Below are 21,177 nucleotides of genomic sequence, written 5' to 3'. Positions count from 1 at the left end.
TCCATCAATGGATGAATGGATAAAGAAAACGTGGTATGTATATACAAATTGGAATACTGTTTGGCCCTGAAAAGGGATGATATTATGTCATTTGCAGCAAGATAGATGGAACTGGAGATCATCTTAAGTGAAATAATTCAGGCACAAAAAGACAAATATCACATATTGTCACATATTTTGGAACTAAAAAATTTCATCACATCGAGATAGAGAGGGGAAGATTGATAAAATAGATTAGGAAGTGTGAGTTGGAGGAAGAAGCAGGATAAAGGGAGGTGTTCCAAAGGGTGCAAACATAACAGTAAGATAGAAGAAACAAATTCAATGTTTGATGGCAGGATAGAGTGCTTATACTTAATATTTTTGTCACAAAAATGCTATAAAAATGTGTTATATTCAAGTGACCAACACCCTAAATACACTGACTTGATTACTATGCATTATACACATGTAACAAAATTTCACATGTACCTTATACTTATGTAGAAACAAAAAATATGGTGGCTATCTTTACAATTCTAAAATAACCATCACTCAATCAGTGTGTCCCTCACCCAGAAAATAAAGTTTTTGTGTCTGGATTAATCTCTTCGTTACATGGAACTTTATTCCAAAATAATTTTTAGTTCATAGAAATTGCCTATCATCTTGATTCTGAAAACATAACAGCTTTCTCTCTTAATTTCTCTATCTATCTAAATTTGCCTGAAATTATTAAATGTTTCAAGTGAATCATGCCAGAAACGTAGACTTATATATGTTTTATTCTTTGAAAACATTGTTGAGGACTGCTTAATTTTGAATTAGGGGTGGGGATTCTCAACTTTCCATTTAAAAGGTGATTATTTGGAGTAAAAGAAAACTGTTTATTTGGTCCTCACCTTGGTCTTGTTTTAGGAAATAGTATAACTCTCTGTAGGTATTTACTTACTTATTCATAAAATAAGGCCCCCGGTACATTATCTTTATCTTACAAACAAAAACAAAAATGTTTCATTTTTCTAAGAGTAGAAATATAGGCCCTATGAACATGTGATATTTATGCTGTGGTAAAAAAGCCATGCAATGCTTTTACCGTCAAGATACTGGGCTAGTAGTCCCAGCTCCTCGGGAGGCTGAGGCAGGAGAATGTCGTAAACCCGGGAGGCGGAGCTTGCAGTGAGCTGAGATCCGGCCACTGTACTCCAGCCTGGGCGAAAGGGCGAGACTCCGTCTCAAAAAAAAAAAAAAAAAAAAAAAAGATACTGGGCTAATCTCTAACAATCCAGTTGTTGCTTCTGATTGGGTGCCAAATGTTTTGTTACAAATTGTAGAGGGGTTGCAGAAAGGAGATCTAGAGACCCGAACCACACTACCAACCAACTTGACCTACTTGACATAAACCTTTGATCTAACAGCAGCAGCAAGCATAATCTTTTCAATAGCACAAGGAACATCACCAAGAAAGTCTATATACTGAGTCATTAAACAAATCTTAATAAATTTAAAAGGATTGAAATCATATGAAGAATGTTCTGTCACCATAATGCAATTAAGCAAGAACACAAAAATAGCAAATTTTCTGGAAAACTCCATATGTTTGGAAATGCAAATAACCGCTGAGTCAAAGAAAATTAAAATAAAAACTGGAAACTATTTTGAATTAGAAGAAATTGAAAATACAACATATTCAGTTTGTGAGATGCAGTTAATGATGCAGTTAATGCAGTGCACAGAGGATGATTTATAGGTTTAAATAATTAAAAATTTAAAAAGCACTGTGTAAAATTAATAAGCTAAGCTTCTATCTTAAGTAACTGGAAACAAGAAGAACATGTTAAATCCAAAACAAGTGGAAAGAAATAAATAACAATGGGGGAAATAAATGAGTTAAAGATGTAAAGAATTAGAAAAAAATTATTTAAATCAAAAGATAGCTCTTTTGAAAAATCATTAATACAGGTACATCTCTATCCAGGCAAAAAAGAGAAGACACAAGTTACTGATATCAGGAATGAAAGGGAGGAGATTGTACTATTCATGCAGATTTCATAAATATGATAAAAATGATAAAACAACTTTATGCTGGTAAGTTCAACAAGTTAGATTAAAGAAATTTCTTAAAAGAAACAATCTAGAGTAACTCAAAAATATAGATAATCTGCATAACCTTATATATCTTTGAAAAACTTGCATTTATAGTTGAAATACCTAATACAATGAAACTATATGTCCAGATGATTTTATTGTTGAATTCTACTAAATATATAAGAAGAAATAATACTAATTCATCACAATGTTTTCCAAAATGATAGAAGAGTAGAGAAAATTTGCATGAGTCATAGACAGGGTAATAGATGAAATTATAAACTTTCTAAAGGAAAACAGAAAAATTTGAGTGACTTTGAGTTAAGCAAAGATTTTTTAGACAGTACATGAAAAAATAAGAGCCATTAAAATTTGATCATCAAAAAGCACTATTGAGAAGCAGAAAATACAAAGCAGGGATGGGGAGAAAATATTTGTAAAACATATGTGTCATAAAGTATTAGTGGCTAAGGAATATTCTTTTAAAAACTCCTATATGTCTGTTGGCTGTATGAATGTCTTCTTTTGAGAAATGTCTGTTCATATCCTTTGCCCACTTTTTGATGGGGTTGTTTGTTTTATTCTTGTACATTTGTTTGAGTTCTTTGATGGTAGTTTCTTTTGCTGTGCAGAAGCTCTTTAGTTTAATTAGATCTCATTTGTCAATTTTGGCTTTTGTTGCCATTGCTTTTGGTGTTTTAGACATGAAGTCTTTGCCCATGCCTATGTCCTGAATGGTACTACCTAGGTTTTCCTCTAGGGTTTTTATGGTATTAGGTCTAACATTTAAGTCTCTAATCCATCTTGAATTAATTTTCGTATAAGGAGTAAGGTCATCATCACTGGCCATCAGAGAAATGCAAATCAAAACCGCAATGAGATACCATCTCACACCAGTTAGAATGGCGATCATTAAAAAGTCAGGAAACGACAGGTGCTGGAGAGGATGTGGAGAAATAGGAACACTTTTACACTGTTGGTGGGATTGTAAACTAGTTCAACCATTATGGAAAACAGTATGGCGATTCCTCAAGGATCTAGAACTAGAAGTACCATATGACCCAGCCATCCCATTAATGGGTATATACCCAAAGGGTTATAAATCATTCTGCTATAAAGACACATGCACACGTATGTTTTTTGCAGCACTATTCACAATAGCATAGACTTGGAATCAACCCAGATGTCCATCAGTGACAGACTGGATTAAGAAAATGTGGCACATATACACCATGGAATACTATGCAGCCATAAAAAAGGATGAGTTTGTGTCCTTTGTAGGGACATGGATGCAGCTGGAAACCATCCTTCTTAGCAAACTATCACAAGAACAGAAAACCAAACACCGCATGTTCTCACTCATAGGTGGGAACTGAACAATGAGATCACTTGGACTCAGGAAGGGGAACATCACACACCGGGGCCTATCATGGGGAGGGGGGAGGGAGGAGGGATTGCATTGGAAGTTATACCTGATGTAAATGACGAGTTGATGGGTGCTGACGAGTTGATGGGTGCAGCACACCAACGTGGCACAAGTATACATATGTAACAAACCTGCATGCTATGCACATGTACCCTAGAACTTAAAGTATAATAATAATAATAAAAACTCCTATAAATAGATAACAGGTAAAACAATTCAATAACAAAAACACAGCAAAATATTTGAATACATTTTTAATCAAAGAAGATGTATGAGTGGCTTCTAAGTTCATGAAAAGATGCTCATCATCATTAGTCAAATGCTGATTGAAACCACAATGAGACATTGCTACACAACCACTAGAATGCTTAAAATAATACTAATAATAAAAAAACAAACCCTGAAAGTACTGTCTTAGTTCAGGCTGCTACAACAATTAATCATATACTGGGTGGCTTATAAAATATAGATATTTATTTCCCACTGCTCTAGAGACTGGAATTTCCAGGTCCGAGTACCAGCCCAGTCAGGTTCTGGTGAGAGTCCTCTCCTGTGCTACAGACTGCCGTCTTCTTGTAGTATCCTCACGTAGTGTAAAGAGACTGAGAGAGGCTCTGGTGGTCCCTTTTATAAGGGCACTAATCTTGTTAATGAGGGCTCCACTCTTATGACCTAATTTCCTCCCAAAGACCCCACCTCCTAATACCATCACATTGAGGGTTAGGATTTCAAAATACAAACTTTGGGAAGAGACCAATATTCAGTCTATTGAAGCACCAAGTGTAGAAGAGGATGTGGAACAAAAGGAGCTTTTGTACATCACTAATAAAATTGCAAAACAGTACAGCTATTTTTGAAACAGTTTTGAAAACAGTTTGGTAGTATTTTACAAAGTTAAAAACATACCTAGTATGTTATTGATAGATTTATTGTAAATGTGAATACATGTGACCTAGTAATCTTGTTCCTAGTTATTTACTTAAGAGAAATAAAGACAATTTTCTACACAAAGACTTGTATGTGAATATTCTCAGCAGCTTTATTTATAAGACCCCAAACTGGGAGCAATCCAAAAGTCCTTTGACTGGAGAATTCAGAAATAAATTGTCTCATAATCATGCAATAGAATACTACTCAGCCATAAAAAGATGGGGAAAAAACACTGTTAATATACTCAACAAAATGGATGACTCTCAAGAGTATTATGCTAAGTGAAATAACTCAGACACAAGACTGCAACTGTATTTCTACACTGCAATGCATATTTTTATTTATATGAAATTCTAAAAAAAAGACAAGTTATAGTGACAGCAGATTAGTGCTTGCCTGAGGTCATGGATGGGGGAAGGGATTGAGTACTGAGGGTACTTGGAAACTTTTGGAGTGATGAAATTGTTCTGTATCTTGAATGTGGTGTTGGTTACATGACTGTATCCACTTGTGAAAATTTGATATTTACATTTAAAATGAATGAATTTGAATTTTATGTATTATTGCTAGCAATTCAAAAGAGTAGTTGGAATTTCAAAGTTAGTCAAAGATCCCTTTCTTCTGGGTGAATTCCACCTGTCTACTTAATAAGCAGATGTGATTATTCAATATTTGGGTAGGTGCAAATTAAGATTGATTTACAATAAAAATGTATCTGAAGAAAATTAAACAGTATTACCTGTGCAATATTTTGGAGAATTTTTCTTCTCCTTTGTGTTTAATGAGTGTATGATATTCTACTTTATTGTCATATAATTTCTTTAAAATATGTCCTATTGTTTTATTTAGTGTAATATTGTTTGAAATTTACTTTAAAATTATTTATATAGCACATCATATTTGTAAATTAATCTTGAATTTACAACATAGAGATAGCTGTTCACCAAGTCAATCATTATAACAAGGAATACTTCCAGCAGCTGTTAGTTAGCATTTTTAAACACCCTATTGAGGAGCTCCATTTGGAAATGGCAAGAACTTTAAATATTGCTATCTAAATCTATACTAGATAATACATTTTTCTGCATCAAAGATGCTTGAAATAATTTTTAGTATGTGAAATCACTGGTATATCAAAGTCTGGAGTCTAAAGATATCTACTAATACTCGTGGGATGCTGTAGGAGAATTAGAGGAGCGCAGGAACCTAACATCCTTCAGAATACTGCCCAAGGTTTAGGATTATTTTAATTCCATATTTTACTACATAACAGGATTTGTATTCTAATCTGACCGGAAGTTTGACTGACTATCAAGGATACTATTATATTGTCATATCTGTCTGGAGAGAACCCTTTAAACAAAGAACATAATAGAAAATTTACATGTATTGACTTAAACAAAATATGTGTCCATTTCTCTTTCATGAAAGAGACACATTCAGAGAGGGGCAGTTGACGACTTGTAGGACAGCTTTATGACATTTTTAGGGCTCAGGTTTATGATATTTTATTTTCTGAGAGACTTAACATGTGAATTCCTCCTCGTGGTTTAAAAGAGACCACTTGTGTTTTGGCCATCACATCCACATTTTAGTTAGGGAGGTAGAGAAGATAAAGATTATTCCCCCACCACCACCACTTTAAATATATTTTCTGGGGCATATGACATTTTCACTTACATTCCACACTTAACAAGACATCTTAGTTACATTCTAGCTGCGAAGGAGCTGGAGAGTATCTTTATTTGGATTAATCATTTGCCCATTAAAAATTGAGGATTTTCCTTACTAACAAAGAGAACAAATGGCACATTTTAGGACCAACTAGAAATCTATGCCCCAATACATTTTCACACAGAGTTATTTTTAAAAAACTTTAAACAAATGCAAATTAGAATGGAATTTTCTTATTAGTAAATGTTATGAACAAAAAACTTATAGAAAAGACCATATTTATTAAAGATTCTTTATATACCTATCATTCAATATTAAGTACTAGACAAGAATGGTTATTATTTTACTATTAACTCTAATACACCATTGAAAATCCTATGAAATATTTGGAGACAGGAAAAACAAATGAAATATAAAGATTTGAAGATAAATTAAAATGTTCATTATTATTGGACAGTATCATTATTTGAAAGTTGTCAAATACAAGTAGCAGATAAATTATTGGCACTAAAATAATTCAGTAAATTTGTTGGACACTAAATGAACCAACAAAAGTGAAGTGCATTTCTTTACATAATAAATATTAATAGAAAGTAAAGTCAAATATAAATATTACAAAAATAGCAATACAAACTATAAATTATCTAGAGATTAATTTATTAAATAATTTATGATCACTATTAATTATTTTCAGATAAAAATATCTTAAGTGTAAAAAATGGCTCATATTTTTGGATGACTGAATTTAATGTTATAAAGAGAGTGACTTCTCTAAATTTCAGGTGACTAGTGTATGTGTGTACTTGTGTGTATGTGCTACTTTAAAATCTTAAGCCTAATATGAAAAGAAGACATAGAGAGGAAAGTTCCTCTGTAAGGTAAAAAGTGTACTGCAAAGAAATAGCAATATGAAAAAATGGAACGTCAAGCAGTGAAGAATATCAGGAATCTATGCGTCATAGTATTAAATGACATCCCATTCTGGGGTGTCCAGGGGAAATGTGTTATCTAAATTCCTATAAATTTAACTTTATTCATAGAAAAATATTCTAAAGGAAATATTGAACTTCCAGAAGAAAAAAAACTGACAAAATTTGGAATTGAATTAGTGGGTAAAATAGAAATATTTTTGGTTTTAAGCTTCAGGAATTAATACATTCTGCAGACCAAATTTGGAAAGAGATTTTGGGGAAGATTAATGAATGAAGCATAGAAAGGATATCTGATGTACTTGAATAAAGGGTTGAACCCTAAGAGTCTCCTATTCATACAAAGTATTTCTTTGATTAAAAAAAGAGCATTTTGCCTCATTTGCAACAAAATATAAGATAAAACTTGAATTTTGCTTGTGTTCCTATGTGTACAGTTCCTTACCCCATTCCTCAAGAATATGAATAGTTGTGCCTAACTACATTTCAAGAGGCTAGATAAAGAAAATTAAAGTAAGCCCAAAGATAGCAAAGGAAGGGAATAATAAAGATTAGAACAGAAATAAATGCAATAGAGAACAGAAAAACAGTAGAGTAGTTTTTTTTGAAAAGATTTTTGAAAAGATGAACCTTAAGCTAGACTAAGAAAAAAAAAGAGAAGACTCAGATACATAAAAATTAGAAATGACAGGAGAGACATTACAACTGATGCCACAGAAATGCAAAGTGTCATAAGACACTACATGGACAACGATAATGCCAACAACTGTATTAATCTAGAAGAAACATAAATTCCTAAACGCCTACAATCTGCAAAGACTGAATCATAAATAAATAAAAAATCTGAACAGATTACTAATGAATAAAAAGATTACATAAATAATAAAAAATCTTTGAACACAGAAAAGCCTAAGACCAGAAGGTTTTACTGGTAAATACTACCAAACATTTAAAGAAGAATCAACACCAATTTTTGTTAAACTCTTAAAAAAATTAAATGAAGAATACTTCCAAACTCATTCTGTGAAGCCAGAATTACTCTGATAAAAATGATCTGATCTGCGTTGCTTTATCCTATCTCACGACAATCAAATAACTATATATAGTTCCTTACGCTTGTACACCAACAGTTGGGAGGACTTAGGGAAGCCTTCAGTTGAGAATTGTGAAGAGTCTCCTATAGAATGGGGTTCTCTAATTCTGGAAAGATGTACCATAGTGGCAGGGAGATGACAGTGGGAAAACTGCCTGCTAAATCCTGTGTTGAGCTGGGAGTTGAGAAAGGTATGAACATTCAGATTGTGCTATCTATGGTACTAGTTATCAATGGGATATTACTGAACTAAGCTAAAGGTTAAATGTCTATAATGAGTTCCGGTTCTACTCTGTCAGTGTCTGAGTAAGTTTACTTGACTGTAGAGAAGATTGTTACATGAGTACCACTCACAACATCACTATTATTCTCTTTAACACTCTTACCAGTCTCTAAGGAAGAATGAATACCAGTTCTTTGGATCTCAGTGTGACACATTCCCCAGTAAACATAAGATAGGGAAAAAGCTAAAGATATAACATTCTTTGAGATCCTATTATGCTTCAGCTGCTTAGACATGTGATTTTATATAATTCTTGGAAGAATCTGTGATATAGGTGCTCTATCACCATTTTCTAGATATAGAAATTGAGGTATAGTGAAACTCAGTTCATTTTTGGTCATTATAAAATTGAGAAAGAGCCAGGAAATAAATACAGGTTTGTGTGAACTAAAGCTTTTGTTTATTTCACCACTGACAACTTATATGGAAATGAAATAATTCACATTCTGGAACTTGAGATGTAGATTATTTTACAAAAAATTACATTAAGAAAAATTTGACTAACAATATCAATTTACTGATTTAAGGCAATAAAAGTTATCCATTAGTAGGGTCAAATTGAGATGATGGTCCTTGACTGAAAAAATCTGGTTGAGAAAACTTGCACGTACTTATCCTTATCAAGTCCCAAATGCCTGTATTTTAATCTTAACTGTAAATATTTGTAATATTTATTCTCTGATAAAGGGTATAGGAAATAGAAAATGGGGATTGTGTTTCATAGTAGTCAATTTTGCCACTATTTGGTGATAGAGAGATTCATTTACCCAGACTCGTTTCTAGTCAGCCTCCTCGGAGCAGTTACAAAAAGTAGCCTCAGGAGGCTGAGGCACGAGCATTGCTTGAACCCGGGAGATGGAAATTGCAGTGAGGCAAGATTGCACCACTGCACTCCATCCTGGGTGACAGAGTAAGACCCTGTCTCCAAAAAAAAAAAAAAAAAAAAAAAAAAAAGTAGGCAAATGTAAGTAGGTGCATATAACATTGCTTCAAGCTTTGGGACTGTGAATATCGCAGCTTAGATATTGTGAGCCTTTAGCATTTGCTCTTGAACATCAGACTAAATTAAAGAACTCCCTGATTTATTTCTCTGGAACATCTATAGTAACCAGAGTGGAGCTGGGCAAGAGGGAATCACACATTTTGCAATGGCAGTCATCCTGTTAGGAGGCATCCAAGCATGACTGAGCTGCTAAGTGGAACAACTGTGTCCTGTAGTCAATCTGTTGACATGTGGTAAAATAAGCACAACAAAAGTTTAGGCTTAAGTTTATTTACACTTGTGCCTTGTGCTATGCTTCGTACTTTACATGCATTATCACATTTAATTCTTTCAATGACTGTCTGAGGTTGGTACTTTGTCCCATGATAGAATTGAGGAAATAAATGTTCTGAAAAGATAAAAAAGATTACAATGAAAAAAAAAAATGACAGGGTTAGGATAAGAAACCTGCCTGTCTGAATAATTTGTTTTTGTAATAACCAAAGTATATAAATTATTTCATTCACTGGGTACTTGGTACCCAGTGAATTTAAAGTGGTGACTTTAAATTCAAAATTATCACCTGAGGTGTAATTGCCGAGGGGAACCCCTGAAATTTCTTGTCTTCAAGGGAAAAATACTGTATGTAGAGATTTTAAAAAATCTAGACAAATCTGCTAATCCAAAGACAACAAAAAGGATTTTCTTTATAACATTCAGTTGGTCCTCTGTATCCATATTTTTTGTATTTTTGGATTCAACCAAGTGCAAATAAAAAATATTTGAAAAAATTGCATGTGTAATAAATACATACAGGCTTTTTTCTTAACATTATTCTTTAAACAATTAGGTATAACAACTATTGACACAGCATTAGATATTATAAGTAATCTAGAGATAATTTAAAGTATACAGGAATATGTGCATAGGTTTTATGCAACTACCACACCGTTTTATATTAGGTACTTGAGCATTCACAAATGTTGGTATCTGTAAGAGGTCTGGAACCAATCCCTATGGACACAGAGGGATGTCTGTAATAAAAATATACATCATAAAGGATGTTAGATTCCCTTAGTTTCAAGGTACAGAATTAACTGTTGGGAGATAATTGTCCATGTGTCTCACTTTTCTGCTCATTGTGGGAGCCCTCTGGAACCTTTGTTTCAGAATATTTTTTCTTTAGTGTTTCTGTGGTGACAGCATTAGAAGAGAGAGATATTGTCTTTTTTTCTTTTTGAGGTGTGCTTATTGTCCATATAAAAGTTTCAACTTCCCTATGTCAAAGCAAATTTGTGCTACACGATGTTAAATGGCCAAGGAAAATTTTATTTAAGTGCATTTCAATAGAGAAACAAGACCAAAACTTAGTATGAACTAGGCAATTTCATCTAAACAAGGGGCAAGATGGTTTTAAAAGGTTGAGATAAGCTAGTAGAGAAGTATATCACAGAGAAGTAATCATAGTAGGCCATCTGTGATTACTAATTGGCTTCATCAAAAGGAAAAATAAGCCTTTGATACCTTTATAATGCGAGGTAGAAGTTTTGTGACTTTAGTGAGGCACCCACTGAAGTTAGGCTGCTACTCTCCCATAGAAATGGGGAGATATGGGTATTGTCTTTTTAATGATTACATTTCAAAGAGGTGGCTCTCAGGTCCTTAAGAAAAATATTTCTGGATTCTAAAATTGACAAAAGGCTTTTAAAAAGATTTATATCGCAGGGGGGCAGAGAAATAATTTACAGTTACAAGTTTTCTAAAGTAAACATTTTAAGAAAAAGGAGGGCAGGTGCCTGGAGTCAGGAAAAAGCCTGTCTAAATTTCAGTCAAGCCGAAGGGAACATTAAGGCTGTTGTAGTCACTAAGCTCTGGGTTCCGGTCCTGCAATATACATCACTATACGTGCAGATGCTCCAGCCCTCTTCACATGTTTCTGTGGGAACTGATGCTCAGCACAAATTTTGATAGTCTGGCTACCACTATTACTGTGAGTAATAAGCTGTCCTTTGTCTTGGACCCAGGAGTCTTCTACTGGCATCCATGAAATTGAAGCAGACTAACTCTATAGGCTTGCAACAAGGGCAAAATCTCAGACTCTTTACCATTCTTGAAATTTGATTTTACTTACATAGTAAAAGTGACAATTTTTGGAAGGTTTGTGGACAGTTCATGTATGTGAAGAAATAACTCAGTAGCCAGGCCTTGTGAGGGAAACAGAACAACTCCAGAATATCTTAGTCATAGCATCTTGTTAGTCATCTTAGGGAATTACCATGAGACGATTTCCAGATCTCTCTGTCTCTATTTAAGATTTTTAATCCTGGGTAAGAGAAGAGGATTTGCTCTGCTGGGGTCATAGCCTGAATTTGTGGTCAAAATAATAATTTCCCATAATTTGTTTCCCCAGTTAGTTTTCATGGAGTCAGGAAAAGAATGTTGCCTGAAAGAGGGATGCTGACAAAATGAGCATAATAGATCTCCATAAGATTCCACTGCTGGGCTTTACAGCAAGTACACGTGTTTGAATACACTGACATATCTCTTCCTTTGCATAGTTCCCAAAATGTCCATTCTTAATCTAATAAAATATTATTAAATAAACACCTACTGTGTGTTAGCCACTTTTCTAGTCAAAGGATACATTAGTGAACAAAAGCAAAGAATCCTGCCTTTAAGGAGTTTATATTCTAGTGCATAGAAAGAAAAAAAAAACCAGATAAATTAGTAAATTATATAGTATATTAGAGGTAATATGCACTATAGAATAAAAGTGGAGTAAAAGAGTAGAGGTGTTAGGAGTAACGATTTTAAATAGGGTATTCAGGAAGGCTGCATTAAGAAGGGGACATTTAAGGCAAGACATGAAAGAGGTGAGCAAGTTAGCAGTTGCGCACATAACTGGAAAAGAATAATCAGTTCAAAGACTTGAAGCCAAGAGCATGCCTAGGGTTTTAGGGAGTCCAAGGAGACTGTGGCTCTAATGGAGAGATGGAGGGAAAGAGGAGGAGCAGATGGATTCAGAGAGTTATCTGTGGGGGTAAATGTGGCAGCAGAGTGACTGGTTTGGAGGCAGTTGCAGTAATCTAGGATACTCCTAGGTTAGGAAAAAGATGTGAATAGAGAATGACTCTTGGATTAAGCATCATAAAATAAAATGAAATGTATTCACCGCTCCTCAAAGGAGACTACCTAAAGTCACAAATTCGCCATAGGAATGACCCTGGATGATGTTCATGTGCTTTAGTCCTGTCATAGTGCCATCTCAGAATTACACAGTGTTTGGACTGGGTGGAAAATTTAAGTACCACCATCACACTGTTAAATAACATGGATTTTAGAAGACATTTAAAGAAGAAATTTTTAAAAACTGGAAATACCCTTAGGGGTTATAATCCTCAGTTCTTCCATGGATTATGGTGATATAATTGCTGTTTATTTATGCTTAATCTACTCATTTGCTCTTGCCATTTTTTTTTTTTACTTCATTTAGCTTAGTAGTTGATTGGCATTAGGTGCAAATACTTATTCCAGACAAGTCAGACTTCTTGGAGAAACTGCCTTGATGAGGTTGGGTGTCTTCTTTTATCTCCTGGCAGGGCAGTGCAGTAAGGCCTGCAAAAAGATTCTCAACACTCTATCTCTTCTTCTCATCTTAATAATATAATTGTAATCTAATTTCTATCTGATAATCAGATAAGTCACCCTAAGTGACACCATATTCCTTTATTTTCTTGGTTGTTCAATAGCTTGGGAAACCTGAAACGACCAATGGTCTCATTGATCCAATAACTGCTTTTGAGGAAGTACTCTTTCTTTGGGCTCCAAATTCTGTAGGCTGTTAAAGAATTGGGTTAGGGCAGAGAGAAATGGTTGAGAATAAAATATTTTGAGTAAAATTAGATGTGAATGGTTGAGAGTTAAACCCTCTACCTCTCTCCTAGGGTTCCCAGAAGCCCACCATATATCAACTACGTTTCATATTAAATGTTTCTTCACAAGATGGCATACTTCGGTTTCAAGATGTTTTATTGAAGTTAATATCGTACTGAGTTCTCAACAGGTCATTTTAGCAAATGTAAGACAGAATTGCACCAAACTGAAAAAAGTACAAAATATCAGTTAATAAGTATTGTTGTCATCTAGCAGTGAGCAGTAGCCAGGTCAGCTTTTATGAGGCCAGTAAATCTTGCTGAGTGTATAGATAGGTTTCCCCACCGTCAACATAGCCACTCTGTCCATCATCCCATTAATACACACTAAGTAGTCTGGGAAGAATGATGACTGATGATCTGAAAGTAGGCTACCACATCTACTGCATTATTAAGATTGTTTGTGTTTTGGGGTCTTACTGATGAACATTTACGTAGATACAATCATATTCAAGGGTTGTCCTTAGAGGGTTTTCTATTTCTTTCCCCAAATATCCTTATTACCAATGGTCTGACTTTTGTCCTAGGTCTGTCAGACTATGGCAAGACCAAAGCAACTTTCCAGGATTTGTTGTAAACTTCATCCCTGGATGTCTCTTCACCCAGATAAAGTGAGAAAACACATGTTCTGCCTGGAGGGTTGCCCTCTGATGGTTCAGGTTCATCTCTGAGTGACCACAGAGTCCACTTCTTGGTATTTCTATATCAAGCAGAACTAGCTGGAAACCAGGCTTCGGAGTTTTCATGCCAAGTCATACGTTCATGGGAAACTCCCTTAAATGCCGTAGTTGCAGACTGAAAGAAGAGTAGGAGTATGATTTTTTAAAAGTATGCGTTCTGGGATTGTAAACTATATGCACGTATCACATACTTGTGTGTTTGGGGTTTTTTAAAAATCTCAGTCACATATATTCTTCTTCCAATTCGTGACTAAAAGTTGCTGATTATATCCAGTTTTGTCGTTATACACGTCAAATATCTGATAGTGTTGCTTGTCCACTTAGTTTCTACCAAGGACTAGTAAGTAGTAAGTCAGAAACCTTTTAAAAACATTAAAAAATTTTTTATTTCAATAGCTTTTGGGGAACAGGTGGTGTTTGGTTACATGATTAAGTTCTTTAGTGGTGATTTCTGACATTTGGGTGCACCCATCACAGGAGCAGTGTACACTGTACCCAATGTGTAGTCATTTATACCTCATGCACTTCTCAACCTTCCCCTCGAGTCCCCAAAATCCATTGTATCACTATGCCTTTGCGTCCTCATAGCTTAACTCCCACTTGTAAGTGAGAACATGTGATGTTTGGTTTTCCATTCCTGAGTTATTTTACTTAGAGTAATGGTCTCCAGCTCCATCGAGGTTGCTGCAAATGCCATTATTTTATTCCTTTTTAAGGCTGAGTAGTATCAGAAGCTTTTTATTAAATAAAAATGAATACTTGCTAAAAGAGCCAGAATATTAATCTGACATCACTATCATAGTATGAAAAATATTTTTCTTTATTATTCAGTTTATTTTAGTTTATTTATTAGTTGCAAAAATAATTAACTATCTCTACAATACAAAAGGGAATAATTTAAAAAAAATAATAAGCAAATTTAGTTTTGAAATAATACAAACTCAAAAGAACCATTTACATTTTGAAATGTTTGTTAAAATAAACACCTACATTTATAAAATATTAGTTATTTAACATTTACGTTAATGTAAGATTTCAGAAAAACAATGGACAAAAAAATAAAAAATCTTACAATCTCTTCTGTCAAGAGAACTTTTCTTTCTCCACGATAAAAATCTAATATTCACATCATTACAAAGCGAAAGAAAACTACGACTTTCTCTTTTGAGACATGAAATAGGTACTTTCCTAGGTTATTTAACGGAGACAGCGAATATAAATTGTTTTCCTTAAAATTAACGCTCTATTGAGACCATGCTGGCTAACATGGTGAAACCCTGTCTCTACTAAAAATACAAAAAATTAGCCGGGCATGGTGGTGGGTGCCTGTAGCCCCAGCTACTCGGGAGGCTGAGGCAAGAGAATGGCGTGAACCCGGGAGGCAGAGGTTGCAGTGAGCCAAGATGACACCACTGCACTGCTCCCTGGGGGACAAGCGATACTCCGTCTCAAAAAATAAAATAAAGTAAAATAAAATAAAATAGAATAATAATAAAAAAAATGCTCTAGTTAAATGTAACATTTTACGGAATGCTTCAAGTAATCTTCCTTTTCAAGCTTATATTTTGATTGTTTATTACTGAAAAGACAACAGTGGCTATGGAAGACCCTGCTAGAGGAAGTATACTGCCAGTTCTCATTTCATTGTTTTTATTTAATTTTCCCATTTTTTCGAGTGAGAAAATCACCTTCAAATCATCAGAAGCAATTTTCATAGGTAGGTAGACACCCTTGAAAAGGTATATAGAGGGCACCCTAAAGTTGCAAGTGTTTATTTGCCTTACAAGTGATTTGTCTCATTGTTTTGGGGAAAAAAGAGTACTTAGATCTTTCAACTTTTTTCTTGTGCATATTTAGTGGATACAGTGCGATGTTTTGATACAAGCACACATAATGTTATGATCAAATTGTCTTCTGAGTGTTTGAAAAGAGTAGCTCCTGTGTAGTAGACACTTATCCCCATGGTGAAAAGAGTGATGGCAACTTGGGGTCTGAAATGCTTACACAACAGAACAAACTCAGACTCAGTGTACCTGAGGAAAGCTGGTGGTTCGCACAGAATTGTGAATGGGAATTAAAGGGGAGTGTTGTTAAAACCTGTAGAGTACAAATGTGAGAGGGTCTTAATTTATCTGGGAGAAATAGATTAATATCCTCAAAGAACCATGCCTGTTGGGAAGCCCATTGCGATGAGTGAGTAAACCAGCACTGCCTGTCAGTCATATAGGAACAATCCTACTGATGATATTGTGGATGACAGGAAGGACAGCAGCATATAGTGAACCAGCTGTCTCTTGTCTTTGATATTGAAAACAATTATACTTTATTAGGTTACATAGTAAAAAATTACATTTTACAAGTAGAATAAATAGAATAATAAATACAACTGTCAGAAGTGGTTTTGAGCATAACCCCCAATCCCCACCACAACTTGTAGGGGCAGAAACATGCAGGCACAAAAGAAAGTAATCTATTAAACATGAGTGCTTATTGTGCCATGGAAATTAGTCAGGGCGCTTTACAGAGGGAATAGAGCATGCTGGTTAGTTTGCGATATAAAAATATTTTTGGCCAGGGGCGGTGGCTCATTCCTGTAATTCCAGCACTTTAGGAGGGTGAGGCAGACAGATCTCTTGAAGGCAAGAGTTTGAAACCAGCCTAGCCAACATGGTGAAACCCCGTCTCTACAAAAAACACAAAAATTAGCCGAGCATGGTTGTGGGCGCCTGTGGTCCCAGTTCCTTGGGAGGCTGAAGCTCCAGAATAGCTTGAATCCGGGAGGTGGAAGCTGCAGTGAGCCAAGATAGCGCCACTGCGCTCCAGCCTGGGTGATGGGAGTAAAATCTTGTCTCAAAAAAATTTACACGTAATTTTCACAGTCATACAAATAATGATATTTCAGCTTTTCATTTGTGAGATGTAACATAATTTTAACAAATCAGCAGGTTTTAATTCTAGTATGGATTGAGTCTCTGGGCAGAAAAAGGATCTAATTAACAGTAATTGGCTCCCTTAACTAGAATCCAAGCACTGTGAAAATGAGACAGTTCACATATTTACTCAAAAAGAAATCTTGTCCAGAAGAAAAAATTCAAGGCTCATCGGTTTTGATAGTTTTAAATAACATTTCTTAAATTACATAGCTTGAAAATGATAGTTTAGATTTAAAATCAATCCTGATCAGTGTTTATAATTCAAATTATATTATTGTAATCAATAAAATGTTAGGTTCTTATAAGTATTACGCTATGACCATCATAGAGATTATGGCCATTTTTGCCTCTTCAGAGCACTGTGTTCTATTTGATCAGCAAGTGTGAAGATGTCATTATTGTTTATTTTTAGACTATTATTAAATAAAATTACATCATCTGAAAGACTTAAACATATAGCTAAGTGAAAACAAAACAAGAACTACAAACAAAAATAATGTTTAATTGATAATTAGCATAATAAAAATCTAGAATTATCAACAATTCTGATAATATCCACTAACATTTTTGTAACTGTAAACCCAGTTTCTTAGTATTAATATCTTGTTCTTCATTTAAGGCCCAGTTTAAATTTTCTCTCCCCTCTTTTCATCCCAGTTATTCTAAATCTTTTTCTCTTTTAGATGGAATAAATACTAGTTCCTTTGATTCTCATAACCCTTTATTTATATTCTTTTAACTGATCTGATTATCTTGCATTATCATATTTTTTTCAGTGTTCATCTTCTCACCTAACCAGTCCCAACCACCATAAACTATATATTTGTTCATTTTAATTTTTCTTCTTTGAATGGGACTTGGTACACAGATAAATGTATCACTAGATGAATGCCTGTGTCCTGGATAAAATGCTCCCAGCCACTTCAGACCCTGTTCTTCTGTCTCTCCAACCGGAAAAGCAATTCTTGTCCTTATATTTGTTTTGGCTGTGTCTTTCCTTGAAAAACTCTCATGGTTTTCTCTTTTTGCCAAGTGTGAATTCTTTCTTTTTAACTAGACATTGGACAATATAGTGTGTAGATTGACTTGCAATTTTTTTTTTTTTTTGGAATAGGAGAAAATAAAAGGGCAACAGTAGTCTTAATCCTTGGAAATACTGTCTGAGACAGTATCTGCCTCAAAGGTCAGAAAATTTTATGCCTTTGATTTCTTCTGTGACTATCCTAATTTTATTTTTATTTTTTGTTAGCTCATCTTGGTTGCCACAGGCATTCCAAGAACTCTTTTCAATGCAGTTTTTACCTCCTTGTTCCTCAGACTGTAGACAAGAGGACTAAGTAAGGGAGTAACCACTGTGTAGGTCACTGCCACCAACTGATCCTTGTCTGAGGCAGACTTGGACTTGGGCCACAGGTAGATAATAGAGGCACAGCCATAGTGGACAAAGACCACAGTGAGGTGTGAGGCATAGGTGACAAAGGCCTTCTTCTTGCCCTCAGCTGAAGGGATCTTCAGGATGGTGTTAACTGTGAAGCCATAGGATATGAGAATTAACAGAAAAGGCACCATAATTACCAGGATGCTGAGGCTAAATAAAGTCAGCTCTTTCACATGGGTGTCAGTGCAGGCTAACTTGATAAAAGGTGCCATGTCACAGAAATAGTGATTAACCCCGTTGGGGCCACAAAAAGGCATGTCACAAATGAGGTTGGTGGCCACCAAAGCAAAAAGGAAACCTGTGGCTCCTGAGAGAGAATCAACCCCAACCCCAGCCTTCTGTTCATGATAAGCGTGTAACTCAGAGGGTGACAAATGGCTACATAGCGATCATATCCCATCACCAATGAGGAAGCAGTTGGTGCAAGCAAAGGCAAGAAAGAAGAAGAGCTGGTTGGCACAGGCCATGAAGGTGATGGTCTTGGTGTCTAAGAGCAGGTGGATCAGCTGCTGAGGGATGATGACAAAAGTGTAGTAGGACTCAGAAAATGAAAGAATGAGTAGAAAGTCATACATGGGAGTGTGGAGAGTCCAGCTGAAGCGAATAACGGCCATGACGGTCACATTGGCCACCAAGATAGTCAAGTTTAGGAGAAGAAATATGACAAAAAGCAGCAGCTGGAGCTCCCCCACGCTGGAGAAACCCACCAGGATGAACTGTGTAACCACAGTGGTTTTGTTGAAACCTTGCATCTGAATAACTTTCTGTGAATGTGTTTGAAAGAGACAAAATGATAACTATCGTTGTAATAAGAACATTTTCCCAACGCCTTCACTTTAAGTATATTGTCAGATTCATAATATTAACATCTCTTTCTCTTAGGCTATCTAGACATAGTAGACGTAAACAGCCTCTTTAATGATTTTTCCAATAAATTATTGATCTGAAGTAACAGAGAAATGATTATCTACAGTATATACATACCCCAAAGTTAAAAGAATCCAACTATTTAACAAAGTGAAAAAATTCTCTCAGTTTAAGAAGAACATTACCTTTAATATGGAATAGAAAATTTAAATTGTTTTTCTTGTACTGTATGTATTTGGTCTTTGGGTGTATATTCTAACTTAGTAATTTGGTTTCTTTTCCTAATATAACAATCCTTTAATTAGCATTATTGTAAAGGCACTAAAACACTGTGCCTCAAAGCATGAACTCAGGAACCAGAATGCTAGAGTTTGAAACTTGCCTTTGCACTTAGAGCTGTGAACTTCAGTGTGACAGTTTTTGTCATTTGTAAGACATAAATAATAGTAGAAGATATTATATAAGATTATTATAAGAATTAACTTAGATGATATCAGTAAAGTACTTGAAACAGTACTTAACACATAGTAACTCCAATCTATGTGTCAGCTGCTTTTACAACTAAGGAGTTGAGAGGCAAATATCCTGGTTTGATACCTGAACACTAGAAGAGCCTGAACCCTTAAATCAGGACAGTTTCTCTGCATTTGACTCATGTGTTCTTATCCTTGAGATTCTTTTTTCAAAATTGAGCAAAAATTTAAATATGCACAGTTAAAGAAAGAACTGTCATGTTTACATTAAAAATTATTTTCTTTTTAAATTTTATTTTGTATTAGCAACTAATAATTATACCTATTTATGGGGTATTATGTGATGTTTGGATACATGTATACATTGTGGAATGATCAAATCAGGATTCTTTAATAAATCTACCCTTTTTTATCTAAGGAGTCTATAGCCTTTGAATTCTTTTTTATGATTCTATGATACTTGTTCTGTATGTTTCTGGAATTGTGAAGGGACACGAGTGTAAAACCTGAGTCACAAGGTTATGGCATATCTGTCTATGAAACAAAATAGATCGATGATCCCTAGGGATGGGGTGGAGCAGGAAGTCTTAGGTTAAGTCTTCTTTCTATTGAAGAAAGGAGAGGAAATAACATGAACACACTTTGAATCTCTTGCAAATAAAATAGCCAGAAAGTGCTAAATAGAAAGAGAAGAAACTATCTCAGGAACTTCTCATTATCTTATAGTCTAGGTTATTCCTCCTTGCAGAACCCTAATCATTTTTACTTTCAGAATCAGTTTCAGAGATTCAGGAGAAACCAGATGTAATATTTGCACAACTCAACATCTCCCAACTTGTTGGCTACTTTAATGTCTATAAAATGTTAGGAGTTGTTTGACATGACACACTTGGGTTTGTTCATTGTTCATCATCTCTGTTGTGGTTTATTTGCTTAGGTAGTTCCACACACCTGTTACAACAGCTTTTTCCTTTGTATCAGACCTTACAGAAAATAAGATGTTTTCACCTAAGCTACCTCGTTTTGACTCTAACATCCTGGTAGATAGCCACAGTGTGTCTCTATCTCACAGGTAAGGCAAGTGTACTAAGTGCCCTCTCCTGGGCAGAGTAACCTGTGATCCTTATCTTTACATTTAACATGTCGCATTGAACATACCTCTTTATATATTTGGCACTCTTTATAGATTATAAGCTTCTTAAGTGCAGGAATAACTTTTTAAATTAAAAAGTGAGTCCCTAGAATATAACATAGTTTGTGATTTATCATATGCTAGAAGATTTTGACTTGATTAGAATGTCAGAAAATTAAATAATATACTCAAGTGGTAGATCTAGTACCAGAATTCAAGTCTTCTAACTTCAAATCCACTTTCTACTTACCACATTTTATGGCACCCATTCTTTACCTTATGAGAAGATGATTTGCCCATATGCTTTTCCCAAAGGACTAAAGCATAGTTTTGCACTG

General features: G+C 34.8%; 1 protein-coding gene across 1 annotated transcript; it reads right to left on the bottom strand.

Moving 5' to 3' along the window:
• Positions 1 to 18,174: 18,174 nt before the first annotated feature.
• OR10T2 (olfactory receptor family 10 subfamily T member 2) lies at positions 18,175 to 19,119 on the bottom strand. Its single transcript, XM_037997551.2, is given in 3 exon segments — positions 18,175 to 18,686; positions 18,689 to 18,771; positions 18,773 to 19,119. Coding segments are annotated over 3 exon segments (942 nt in total).
• Positions 19,120 to 21,177: the final 2,058 nt, after the last annotated feature.

This window comes from Chlorocebus sabaeus, chromosome 20 (genome assembly GCF_047675955.1).
Source record: "Chlorocebus sabaeus isolate Y175 chromosome 20, mChlSab1.0.hap1, whole genome shotgun sequence".
NCBI classification, from domain to species: domain Eukaryota; kingdom Metazoa; phylum Chordata; class Mammalia; order Primates; family Cercopithecidae; genus Chlorocebus; species Chlorocebus sabaeus.
Note: the sequence above shows the minus strand (reverse complement) of the source record. Positions and strands in the feature narration are given on the sequence as shown.